This window comes from Clarias gariepinus, chromosome 3 (genome assembly GCF_024256425.1).
Source record: "Clarias gariepinus isolate MV-2021 ecotype Netherlands chromosome 3, CGAR_prim_01v2, whole genome shotgun sequence".
Lineage (NCBI taxonomy): Eukaryota > Metazoa > Chordata > Actinopteri > Siluriformes > Clariidae > Clarias > Clarias gariepinus.
The window spans coordinates 27,036,807-27,049,679 of NC_071102.1; the positions used below are offsets into that span (position 1 = coordinate 27,036,807).

General features: G+C 34.8%; 1 protein-coding gene across 1 annotated transcript; it reads left to right on the forward strand.

Moving 5' to 3' along the window:
* Positions 1-279: 279 nt before the first annotated feature.
* Positions 280-7,212, forward strand: sla1a (Src like adaptor 1a). Its single transcript, XM_053493089.1, has 8 exons — positions 280-492; positions 1,159-1,252; positions 2,422-2,521; positions 2,646-2,732; positions 2,888-2,991; positions 3,573-3,704; positions 5,442-5,571; positions 6,471-7,212. The coding sequence occupies exons 2-8, from the start codon at positions 1,180-1,182 to the stop codon at positions 6,667-6,669; spliced, it is 825 nt and encodes a 274-aa protein (XP_053349064.1). The 5' UTR covers positions 280-492; positions 1,159-1,179; the 3' UTR covers positions 6,670-7,212.
* The last annotated feature ends 5,661 nt before the right edge of the window (positions 7,213-12,873 follow it).

Sequence of the window (12,873 nt, forward strand, 5' to 3'; positions counted from 1 at the left end):
ACACACACACACATGAATGGATCACTTCACACACACACACGCACACACACACACACACACACACACACACACACACACACACACACACACACACACACACATCAGTAAAAGATAATGTATTTTATTGTACAACAGTATCAACAGGAAAACACTTATCGTACAAAACGGAAATGAAATAATCACACCATTTTGAAAAAAACTAAACAAAAAAAAACATCTCAGATACAAGAACATGGTCAGTGGTTGTTCGCTTTTGTCTTCCTCATTTCACCAGAGGAAGTGTTCAACCAGAGGCAGCGTTCTCATTTTTCGTCTCAAGCCCTTTGACAGTGATGTGTCAGTACACTGTTGCAATGCAGATGTAGCAGGTCTCTTCACATCTCTACTGTCACAGTAGTTCGCCTTCGTCTACCTTTCATCGGTGATGAGTCCATCGTAGCTGTCCACTCTAACAGAAATGGATAAATATCAGATCAAGAACTGAACATAAAGGTGGGTTTTTAATTAATATTTAATTAATAATTTATTTATTTATTGAAAAGTATCTTTCTTTACGTGCTAAATGTGTAAGGAAGGTCATTGACCGGGGAAAACTTGCGCAATCACATTGAGCTCATTTTATTACTGCAATTTTTCACAGCATGAATTAACAACATGTCTTCCATATTTGCTCTGATTATTATTTCATTTAGATTTTTTAATATGACTTTCAGCAAATGGCGTACATATCCTCTGACCTAATTCGTCTACTTTCAGTATTGCCCCCTCCCTTTATCTAGAACTTTCTACTCATTAACCGACTGAAAATATACACTTTAGTGACGTATGCAAGAGCCTTTGACAGTTTTAGAAATTCTGGGTACGTAGTACAAGTACAAGTTACTGGGTCTGTCAAAAAGTTGTTTTTTCTTCTTCGCTGAAGTACAGGTTTTCATATGTTGCACTTGCATATGAGTGTCCAGTGGAAAAATATGATAGACTTGTGATATGGCACCCCACAGCTTCCCCATCCTGCTGAGTGTGTCTTGCTGGAGATAACACTTCAGCCACTGTGAGGAAGTTGCGAAATTGAAAGCACAGCACTGACAGCTGCAGGGTTGTGACTTAGCATTGCAAATGCAGTTTGAAAAATGATTGTCACTTTGTGTGGCACTACAGCTTTCTTCCTCGTCTGCCATCATGGGGAATGTAATGAAAAGCCAAGAAGCTGGGAGTCACACTGCAACTAACTACTTTGATGCATCCTTTAAAGGTAGGCTTTCTTTATTTCGATTAAATCAGATAAGTCAGATCGGCACCACAGAATTGCTCACGGTTTTACTGAGCTTGTGATTGCGTATGAATTTTACTCTTTACCTGACTATTTGATGTAAAGATGGTGCTCATAGAACTCCAGAAGCTTAAACTGACCTAAGGCCCTCATGACAACTGGCAAAATCTCACATTAATATTAATAAAAGCCTATTCCAACAGGCGATAAATAGATATCATTGGCATAAGACCTTATAAGTCGAGTTGCTTTATTAAAGTACAGATGTATATTCTTGCGTGCTTTTAATCAACAGTAACCCAAAACTCAACATAACATAAAGTCTGAGAAACTAACCAACCCCTTTATTTTTGTCTTAGGGCAGTAATATATATATATATATATATATATATATATATATATATATATATATATATATATATATATATATATATATATATATATATATATATATATATATATTAAAAAAATCTTTAAAACTATATATGTTTGAGTAATGCAACTAATTATTTGAAAGTTTTTAAACATGAGTTATGCTACGAGAGGCAGCACTAAGTGAGTGGTTTGGTGATTAGCACTGTTGCCTCGCACCTCCAGGGTTCGGGTTCGATTCCCGCCTCAGTGTGCATAGAGGATCCCACAGTCCAAAGACATGCAGATTAGGCTAACTGGTGTTCCCAAATTGCCTGAACTGTGCATGTGTGCGCCCCATGGTGGATTGGCACCCTGTCAAAGCGGTATAAACGATGAGTGTATATGTTATACAGTACTACGGGTTTAAAAATCTAAGTTGTACAATTCAGGACACTTTTTTTTATGGACCAAATAAAAACTTAAGTAACTCTGTCATTGTAGTTTCCAAGCAAATAGGATACATCCATGTGCCATAAGGCAACAAATACTTCACACCCTGGAGTTTCATCCATTGTTTCAGCAGCAGTTTTGTAAAGGGTTGGATTGCCAGCGTGACACCTGATCATATCTGAGCTGATCTGAGCACTTAAGGGTGAAGGATCATGCTCTAGGGCCGAACAGTACTGTAGCAGTTCAGGAGTATTAAACTGTACCTTTTGATGTTTATGTGTGTGCCATGTAGTCCTGTAAGCACTCTTTTTAGATGTAAAAAAAACACTTTTACTGTATGTTCTCAGCCTCAGATGATGAGAATTTGGTCGTTATTTCTGACTACCCATCCCGAGACATAAGCCAGCCGATTTTTAAGATCGGTGAAAAACTGAAGGTTCTGGCTCAGTGAGTACCTTTTTTTATTTTTCAATTGAATCTACATGATTTAAAAGTATACTTAATTATATTTCTAAATATACTCCTTTCATCTCCGCCAAATTAGTTTGTTTTTCTACCATGTCATGTGCAGGGAAGCCAGCTGGTGGAAAGTCCGCTCTTTGCAAACTGGAACTGAGAACTGCATTCCAAATAATCATGTGGCAAAGGTCTATCATGGGTGCGTTGTGTGTTTACAAACAAGTTTATCCATTTACAAAAAGTAAAAAGTAGTCTCTAAAAACATTCCAGTTTGATCATACTTACTTTAAAGCAGTACAATAAAAAAGAGTTGTGTTGTTGCTTGAGTTAGTAATAGTTGTCATGTTTCTTAAGATGGCTATTCGAAGGAGTGGGGAGACAGAAAGCAGAGGAGCTGCTAAATTTACCTGGCAACACGGTCGGCTCGTTTCTCATCAGAGAAAGTCCGAGCCAACGAGGTGAGATGATTGGGTGTTGACAGACCCTAACATAATAATAATAATAATAATAATAATAATAAAAAGAAGTAGAAAAAAAAAGAATTATAAAGTAAAAATCAGAAAACAATAATAATGAAAACCATTTTTACATGATTATTATTATTTTATATTTAAAATTATGTTTTTATATTTTATAATCTATTTATATATTGTTTAAAATGATAAATCTTTAGGCAGCCAAAAAAAATTTCCACACTTCAGGAAAAGCAAAACAGTATTATGTATATTATATTGGCATATTATTATAATAATATTGTCATATATATTAATATATATCGTATAGCACTACATTTATATATATATTGTGTGTGTGTGTGTTGTTATGAGAGTTACTTTTCCACACATAGACTAAAAAGAAGATGACCACTAAATTATATTAATACACTGTTTTGTACAAATTAGGCATTCCTTTAAAGACTAAACTAATTCCAGTAGTCTAAGATGTAAAACAGATTTAGAATAAAATATAATATTAATTATACAGATTGAGAAATATGTGATGTTTCCATATGTGAGTTAATACGTGATGCATTCTGCAGGTGTGTATTCTCTGTCCGTGAGACACAGATCAGTAAAGCATTATAAGATCTTCCGTCTGGACAACAGCTGGTACTACATTTCTCCTCGTCTCACCTTCCAGTGCCTAGAGGACATGGTCAACCACTACTCGGGTGAGAACCGAACACGTAACAGGCTGAGGGCTTAAATGTAGCACATTAGGCTGAAACACATCAAAATGGAATTTGATACACGATACAAAATACCCGTCATGTAAAGCATCTTGAATTGAATTAAAATTAGAATGAGATCAGTGGCGTCAATCCAGTAGTAAGGGTTATCAATAGTGTTATCATCATTTTCTTGTAAGACCGCTAATGGTAACATACATATACTGAATATATAATATATATTCTATTTTATTTATATAAAATTTATATATTTTATATATAATATTTTATATATAATAGAGTATATCCCAGTTAGGAAGCTTATATTCACAGTCTACAGTAAAAAAAAAAAAAAAGAAAAAGAAAAATATACTCTCTTTGGTTAATGTCACAAATAGTAACCTGGCCCGTATTCACGAAGCTTCTTAGAATTCTCTCAGAGAGCTCCTAACTTAGCTTAAAAAGTTCTCGCTGGGAGTCTTAGACTGGGAGCAACTCTGAGTAAGGAAAGTACAGTATTAAAAAAGTCTTATAATGCGCTTTTTGTGAAAATAGAATACATGATAATAGAATAGACAGTGAAATCATAGTGTTTGTATATAAAGAAATTGTATAATCATGAATGCATGCTATTTTATGCAAAGTTTCTTTTATAGGCTAAATATTTTAAAGATGATTAAAACTGTGTGAAATGTTTCTACTATTTAAGCAACCAATTTCCATACAGTAGTTACTAGATTTAAGTTCTTACATTTATTTATTATACTGATTTTATTACTTGTAATCCATTTCAGATTAATAGGAGCTAAATGGCGCAGCTTTTCCAATTTACATGATTGCAGAACAGTCTATTTAATTTGCACTTTTTTTTGGATGGAATGTAGCCAACAATCCAAGAGAGATGTAAGGAAGTAAAAGAACAAGAAAACAGAAGAGCAGTGTTTACGCTTCCTTCCACCATTTTGTCCTCTGCCATAGAAACTCTTAAGTCTCTTAAAAGTCCTCTCTACTCTTACCAATTTTTTACCTTAGGAGCTGTCTTTAGGTCTAAGATGTTGCGTGAATCATTTTAATCTTAAATCTAAGATTTTTTCATAAATTTAAAGGGAAATTCCAAGAAAATTTCATAATTCTAAGAATTTCCTTAGAATTTTATCACTGGGAGCAACGTTTAGTCTTAAGAAGCTTTGTGAATACGGGCCCAGATGTTCAATTTTTTTACCCTTTTTTTGGTAAATGCTTAACATAGCATTTTTGCATGCAGGTTGCTTATCAGTGCAAAATAAGATAAAGGCCATTAGCGATTAATCATAAACTAAAATACATTTTATTTAAAGATTAAAAAAAAATCAGTAACAGACATGCTGTCATTTTTAAGCAATTCACACTTTTACATTACTGCCCCTTCATCTCCTCACAACTGTATTATTTATAAACCACTATATCTTTATTTTTAATCCATCGATCAAAACTGTAACGTCAGTCCTTGTCAGGTCACTGTAAGTTAACAAGAAAAATGAACTATGACGTTCTTAGAATGAGTCGCATTTTAACTATCAAAAAAGGGAAGTCATGTCTATTAATGAAGTTTTACCACCCTCTCCACAGTATGCCACACTTGACCTGCCAATGGTGCGTGGTCGTATCACAGCCAAAATGCTTTTGGAAATGTGTGCATGTATTCAATGTGTGTATAATGTGTGTGTGTGTGTGTGTGTAATTTATGTTTTTATAATTCAGACTCCTCAGATGGTATCTGCTGCATTCTCTCTGCCCCATGTCTGGCTCTTAACAGTACTGCCCCCAGTTCAGTCTCACAAGCACCCCCTGTGGTGATGCGCCGCAACTTCAACTGGAGAAAAGTGAACAGGTGGGTTTTAGAAATCTGATTATTAATATCATATTATAATATACCACACATTTGGGTGCGTTTTATCACATCTCCCTTAAATCAAATGAAGAAGACATTAACTTAATACAAATTAGAAATCTAGTTTTATGGGTTTCGACAGTGTGGGTTGCATATATTTTTATAGGATTTAGGGGGCATAATACATCACCATATATCGAAATTGGTAATATATGCTATATAACTATACATCGATCAGTCATAACATTAAAACCCACCAAAATTAAGCCCAATATTGTGTAGGTTTCCCTTGTGGGGCATGACTCGGCAAGATCTCTGGGTGTGTGCCGTGGTGTCTGGCACCACATTAATGGCGGATCCTTAAGGTGCTTTGAGTTGTAGGGTGGGGTTTCCATGGATTGGACTTGTTTGTTTGGCGCATTCCATGGATGCTCAGTTGGATTGAGATCTGGGGAATTTGAAGGCTGGATTTGGACAACCTTGAATTCTTTGCCTGCTAAGCCCCAGGCTGTGGGGCACTGGGTATTCTAATATCTTTAAATCATGGCTAGCATTAACCTTTTTTAGCAGTTTTTGCTACATTGGCTTTTCTGTGGGATCAGACCAGACCGGCTGTCTTTCAGTCCCCACAGGCAAAGTTGATCCTTTTGTGCCCGTGATCATGTCATCAGTTTAGTGGTATATAAACGATAATCTATGTTATTCAATTTACTTGGAAGGATGGTGTTAGAGTTGTGGCTAATTAATGTACTGTACAGTAAAAGTCAAAAGTTTGGACACAAGTTTTTATTTTGTTTCTACCGTCTAGAACAATACTGTTTTTTAAAAAAAATCTGCTTAGATTTTTTTTTTTGTTATACTATTTCTTGACCAATGGGTAATTTCTCTCCTATGACCAGCTCTCAGCTGCTGAACAGCAATAATGAAGGCAGTGTGGACAGTAGGCACAGCATGGTGAGCTACGGAGTGAGAAGCAGCATCGCTGCCTATCTGTCTATTTCCGAAGAACAAGAAAGAAAAACCAGGCGAAACAAGAAGGGCTGGACAGTCTATGGAATGCCAAACCACAGTAACACAGAGGAAGAAAACACTGATTAAGTCAAAATTGCATATACTGTATGGCCAAAGGAACTGGTGGATTTTTATTCCAAAAATGAAAGCAATAGACATTCTGTGACTCTGCGCCGTTCAGATGATCATAAACCTTTTGTACTGAGATGAAACTAAAATGATTATTGAATGTCATGAACTTTTTAGTGGCACTTTATGTGAGATGTGAGACACAAAAAACAGTTTACAAATCAATTATTTTCCAAACTTTCTGCTTTGAATGGATGAACGTTCAAAACTCTTCAAGCAGTTTTTGTTTGTTCGCTGGTTTATCTTCTGTTTAAGATTTTTGTGCTGAATTGCAGGAAAATCCTGAGCACTTATCCAGAAAAACACCAGCATGCACAGAATGCTAAGCACTTCTTGTCTTGGCTTATTGCCCGATGTTGTAAAACCTAATGGGGTGATAATTAAACACATTTGTTTCATGTTGAGCTACACCTGAGAAATAACTTCTAATTACTGTACTTCAGTTTTATTCTGTTCTAATATTTCAAATAAAAATAGGTTTAACATTTTTTTCTACCATAAGTCCTAGCTGCTGGAGGTAGTGAATATTTTCTGAGTATAATGTGAAATACTTATACAACAACAACATGTCTTTCTTTAAGGCTTCTCTTTTAGGAAGGCATAATTTTTAGCTTCTTGGTAGGTTTTTACATGGAACATTTCTGAAAAGCAAACACTTCTTTGTAATAATCTGTAGCACTTTGCAAACGATTTAGGCCCATGAAAATATTTTTTTAAGGAAATCAGCTGGTACATTATTTTTGGAGAATTTGCCACCATCCCAGCAGGTCTAAAACCCATCTATGATGTTTTTAATCTCTCTTTCCTGAAAATGTTTTGAAGTTTAAATGAACTTACTTGTACTGGCTCGGTAATGGGTAAGGATGCAGACATTCATTCATCATTACTTCATCTTCACTGACCATTTCTGGTCAGGGTTACTGTGGATCTGGCGTGTATCCCAGGAACACAGGGTGTGAGGCAAGAGTATACAAGTTCATTGCAGGGCACCGTGCGAGCACACACGCAAACACATTCATACACTTTGACACCTAAGAATTATTTACAACAGACAATCTCGGAGACCAGAATAGTTTGGGAGAGCATATGCGACTCATACACACTCACAGTAACCCAAATTTAGTGTAAAGCCATGTATTAAGGCAACAACATTGCATACTGCATCACTATGCCCCCCATAATGTAAGATATACAAAACATTGTTGTTGTTGTTGTTGTTGTAGTTGTTGTTGTTAGTCTTTTGCCACTGCAGTGCCAGTCTCAAACCTAAATAAAATTGGAAGGTTTGCGTCATGATGGGCATCCAGCATATAACCTGTGCCAAGTTGTTGCGCGGATTAATAGTCCGCTGTGGCGACTCCTCAACATAAAATATACAGTTAAAGAATTTGCATCATACTGTACATAAAACAGTCACAAAAAAATAAATAAAAAATCTTTATTTCTAAAAAGGCAAAAAAAAATTTTTTTTTATTATGTTTGTATTACATATGTACATATACTATAGTGTACACAGTAGCTTCTGACAAAAAGGCATGGGTAGAATATCAGATGCAATAATACACATGCGGGACATTCAGTCCACTCCTTAAAGTAGGTCCAAAATAATTTTGTCAAATAAATAAAATTGGTATTTTATATTTTGTTCTACATTATAGCATTAATTAATGTTATAGCACAACATTTTTCAGTATGATTAATCAAAATGTTTTTGATAAAATTTGACAATGCTACTTTAAATGTCTTATCATTTGTATAGTATTAACTCACACAGGAACGTCTATGGCAGACTTTTTACATCTTCAAAACGTAACAGTAAAGTGTTTTAAAAGCATGCTATTTAATATAAAAAAATATATTTCTTCTGATGATTTATGTATGATGTATGCTTTTGGTGAATTAGTGACTTCTGTGTCTTCTTACCTGCATACAATTCCCAATCACAGGAGCCAGACATCCTTAGCCTGGCTAGAACAGGAGAGTTAAAAAGGCCATAAAAACCTGTGGCATTTTGTATGTGGATTGGACGTTCCACTGTGGTGGAATTAGCCACAACAAGTGTGATGCTTTATGTAAGTGTCTGTTTATTTACCATTTATGCATGGAAAGTTCTTTACAACAGTCAATGAGAGTTCAAAATACATATCAGGACAAGGGACTTTGCACTTTCCAGTTTGTCACTTTCGGTCACATGGCAAACTGCATTTTTTTTTCTGTCTTATTAAAAAGAGAATCTGACGAAGGAACAACTGTTTATAGCTGCTTTCATGTGATAAGAGGAACTTACAAATGTTCCACATCATTAAATGTATCTATAAAGAGCAAAAGCCAAAAGAAAAAAAACATGTTGTTTTCCACTGTGCACATTGTAATCATAAACAGATATTTATTTAGTTTGTAATCATTCAATGACATGCACATACTGTATATCACCGCCTGTAATGCATTTAGCATTAAAAGCTGCATGAGAAATCTTGGTCGTAAAGCAACACTTCTGCGGGAAAACAGTCTTCACTTTGTGTTCACAAACATACTGTATATATATTGCTAGGGTGCAGGAATAAGAAAAAGGTTTTTCAAGGACAACCAATGGAAAATGGTTCAACACTATCAAACTGGATAGTCTCACAGGAATGAGTGTGTTGTTCTAACAGTCTAAGGCTTGAGAGAGAAAAAAACACCCCATGCTGCTTTGGAAACAGTTTTGATAGGATCAGGATCATAGAGAGTAAGAAAAAAGAATATGCAAAGCTATAGGCCAGGCTCTCCCCTCTACAGAGACTTTAATGACAGAGACACAACATTGTCTCGAGTCACATTTCAAATCTTTTTAATAAAAAACATATACATTTTTGTTTAACATGCAAAAAATAAGCATATGTATATTAATTAGAAATATTGTTATTTATCATGTAATATAAGAGAAGGCTGAACATACTGTAACAATACAAGTCACATTAATGCAGCTCTGCTTAATAATTACAAAATGTGTGCACGTAAACACATATGTCATGAAGATTTATTAATAATCAGGGTTGTCGTTGTGATTAAGTAGCTAAGCATTTGTTTTCCATGAAGTAACAGACCAATTAAAAACCAGGAATGTTTAAATTAACCTCATTTGTGGCATGACCTCACTGTCCCAACATTTTGATTGCATTCAAATTGTTTGCAGGCTTCCCTTCCCTTAATGTCTTACAATAAACTTGATGACTTTTCAACACAAACTGCAAAATATTTGCAAGAAATACTTACATAATATGCTATTATACTTAATAAATGTCTAGTGCCTTATTTTAGGCATATTCTGTACTTTGAGTGTTTTTAGGCAGGCATGCATTTTGGAATATTGTGAAGAAGTAAATTATGGGTCTGATAAATTTACAGTATATCAATACTAAAGAGAAAATCCAACAATAATCTGTCATGGAAATATTATATTATTTCCAAAATACTTGAATTTGGAAAGTATTTTCAGGAGTGAGCTGGAACTGTCTAGCTGGGGGAACTGGGTATTAGTCAGAAGTGTGAGTTATGGTCTGAATATTTTGTACATAATCATGAGAGGGGGTTGGAAATTTCCCATTTCAACCCTGTTTATTTCCTGTCACAAAGAAGCTGTGTTTCAGGTGTGTTTCAGTGCCTAAAATAATAAGGCAGAAACAAACACTGTGGTCAGCGCCAGAATAACACTGCACTGTTTATGATCTATCTATAGCAAGGTACTTTTCTCATTAGAGTATGAGAGAGTGCTCTACTGCCTTTTCTCTATTTCTTATAAAGAATTGCATAATACATATTCTGTATTCTGCTGCCTCTAAATTTGTACATTTTCTACTGCGTCCTACTGTGATCTGTATGTTACAAAATAATTGTACTGGGTGCATTTTTTTGTACTGTTTCAAACCCAGGACTGGTATGATAACAATGTTATTGAGCCATCATTCTTTTCCTCATATAAAATGAAATTAAATCAAATGAAAATCAAAAACCTGGAAAAAACAATGTTTTACTGTGACAAGCTACATATTCCTAAAGATACATAAAAAGAAATTGGTTGTTTATGTACTGTAACAACCTCAGCAGCAACATAATTTCCCCTTTCGTCTGTTCCAACCACTCAGCATTCAGCATCACCAGTATACTTATCACTGACCTTAAACAAATGTCATCATCTGTAAGGTGCTACTCACTGGTTCATGCCTTACGTTAGATGTTTTATGCTTAAATGATTCATAGATCACTGTGTGGCCTAACAAATAAACAAAAAAAGTTTTTTTGCTCAGGTACAGGGACTGGACAGAAAATTAGAGAAAAAATCTTGCCAAAAATGAGAGCCAAAAGCTCCTTCAGGAAGCATGGAGAACTATTCCTCAAGATTACATAAAAATACAAAAGTCTGACTCTTTGGAAGGAAAATATAAAGAAATGGGGGGGTCAAGACTTTTGCACTGTACTATATGTAATATGTAGTTAGGTAACTAATGTATCTAATATAATCTAATGTATCTAGTATCATGTTACGGAAGTTATGAAGAAGACCTATGTGAAAAATTGGACCAAAACAATGGTAAGAAAATATTGCAAATCAATTGGATTTAGTTAGTTTTATCACTTTGTTGGTTCTGCTGGTAGATATAATTGAACTGTAAAAAAGCAAGTTGGCTTGATGGTAATTGGTATCTAGTATTATTTGTAATAGATGAAATTTTATTATATACTTTTCATTTTTAGAAATAATTACGTATTAATTCAGTGTTCCTTCTTGCCTGTAAAAGTAATATGATTGGTATAGAAGGGTGTGTTTAAGTAAGCTCAAATGTTTAGAAACAGCCCAGTGTAATGCACATGAATGAAATAGGTTGATTTCTCAAATAATATAAGCAGACGTTGTCTTGCAGCAGTGTGATTCCGCATTTAATAAACTTCAATTAAAAATAATAATTACAAAATTGTGCCTACTATTTGTCTTTCAGTGTGTATGTGTATATAACCATAATGTAATATTAAACATAATGTTTACAGTTAGGCATTTAGCAGACACTCTTATCAGTGCGACTTACAAGAAGTGTTATAAAGTTTCCCTCATTGGTTGGCTACTTACACTGGGTTACTAGGTTACTAACTCAGTGCCATCAGTGAAATACAGTTGGGAAGGGGATTTTTTTTTTTTTTCATAATAATACCAATTTTGCTTTGCATATTCAGTATCTAGCTTAAGTCACAATACAAAATGGAAAACCTTTCATTGTAATGGGAATAAAGAAAAAATAACTAAACTAAAAGTTTTCAATCAAGAAAAGTTCTGACAAGAACCTGGAAAACACATTTTTTCCCTCTAGTAAACATGGAGGGAACCTGTGACTCAAATGGAGTTTTTCAACCAGGCCACGTATGCATAGTGAGTGACATGTACTCACCACTCTTTATAAACTCCAGATGGGAGTCTGGCTGAGCCTATCCTCTCTCTTCTCCCAATCATCACTGATTAGATTGCATTATTTCCTGTACACAGAGATTCTTTCTCAGGCATAAAGTAGCCAAGTCTCAGAGCCACAAATCTGTCTGTTTGACTTATTGACACCAAGGGAGTATACAAGGCAACAAAATGTTCCAGGTTCATTCCTTATGAGGCTCATAAGGGGCATTGAATAGGTATTTCCCAGCAGCTTTGTATTATTATTATAAATTTTATTTAATTTTTTTTTTACTTATTGAGCTATTTTCAGCATTCCTGACTCAACCCTTACATGGTCACTGTATAAGTTTTTAAGTAAGCAATGCTGGTCCCTTTTGATGTTTGTGCGAAATTGGCAGTTAATGAATGCTAGTATTTTATGACTGGTTTCTGTGTTCTTGATCTCGTCTGGTTTTGATCAGGAATCTGTCTGTGATGGTCATTTCTGCTTATGGTCTTGGCGCTGTTTTTGATTTGGACTGTGGTTATAAAAATAGTCCTAGAAAACACCGGAAACGGAAAGTGTCGCTTTTTTGGCACTCGTCATTATCCTTGAACTCTGCAACATGTTTTCCTTCAGCCCTGTCAGTGTGGACTGAGATTTTATTTTTTAGTTGGTTAAATCAAATACATATGCATGCAAATTACAGATTATAGATTACAGTCTTATTACTTGCGATAAGTAGTTCAAATAGAAAAAGGCG

What these genes read in the sequence shown, in the direction of transcription:
- sla1a (XM_053493089.1), top strand. Translation starts at nt 1,180, where the DNA reads ATGGGGAATGTAATGAAAAGCCAAGAAGCTGGGAGTCACACTGCAACT. An exon ending in CTTTGATGCATCCTTTAAAG is followed by an intron (nt 1,253 to 2,421) that starts GTAGGCTTTCTT and finishes GTATGTTCTCAG; the next exon opens with CCTCAGATGATGAGAATTTG. An exon ending in CATGGTCAACCACTACTCGG is followed by an intron (nt 3,705 to 5,441) that starts GTGAGAACCGAA and finishes TTTATAATTCAG; the next exon opens with ACTCCTCAGATGGTATCTGC.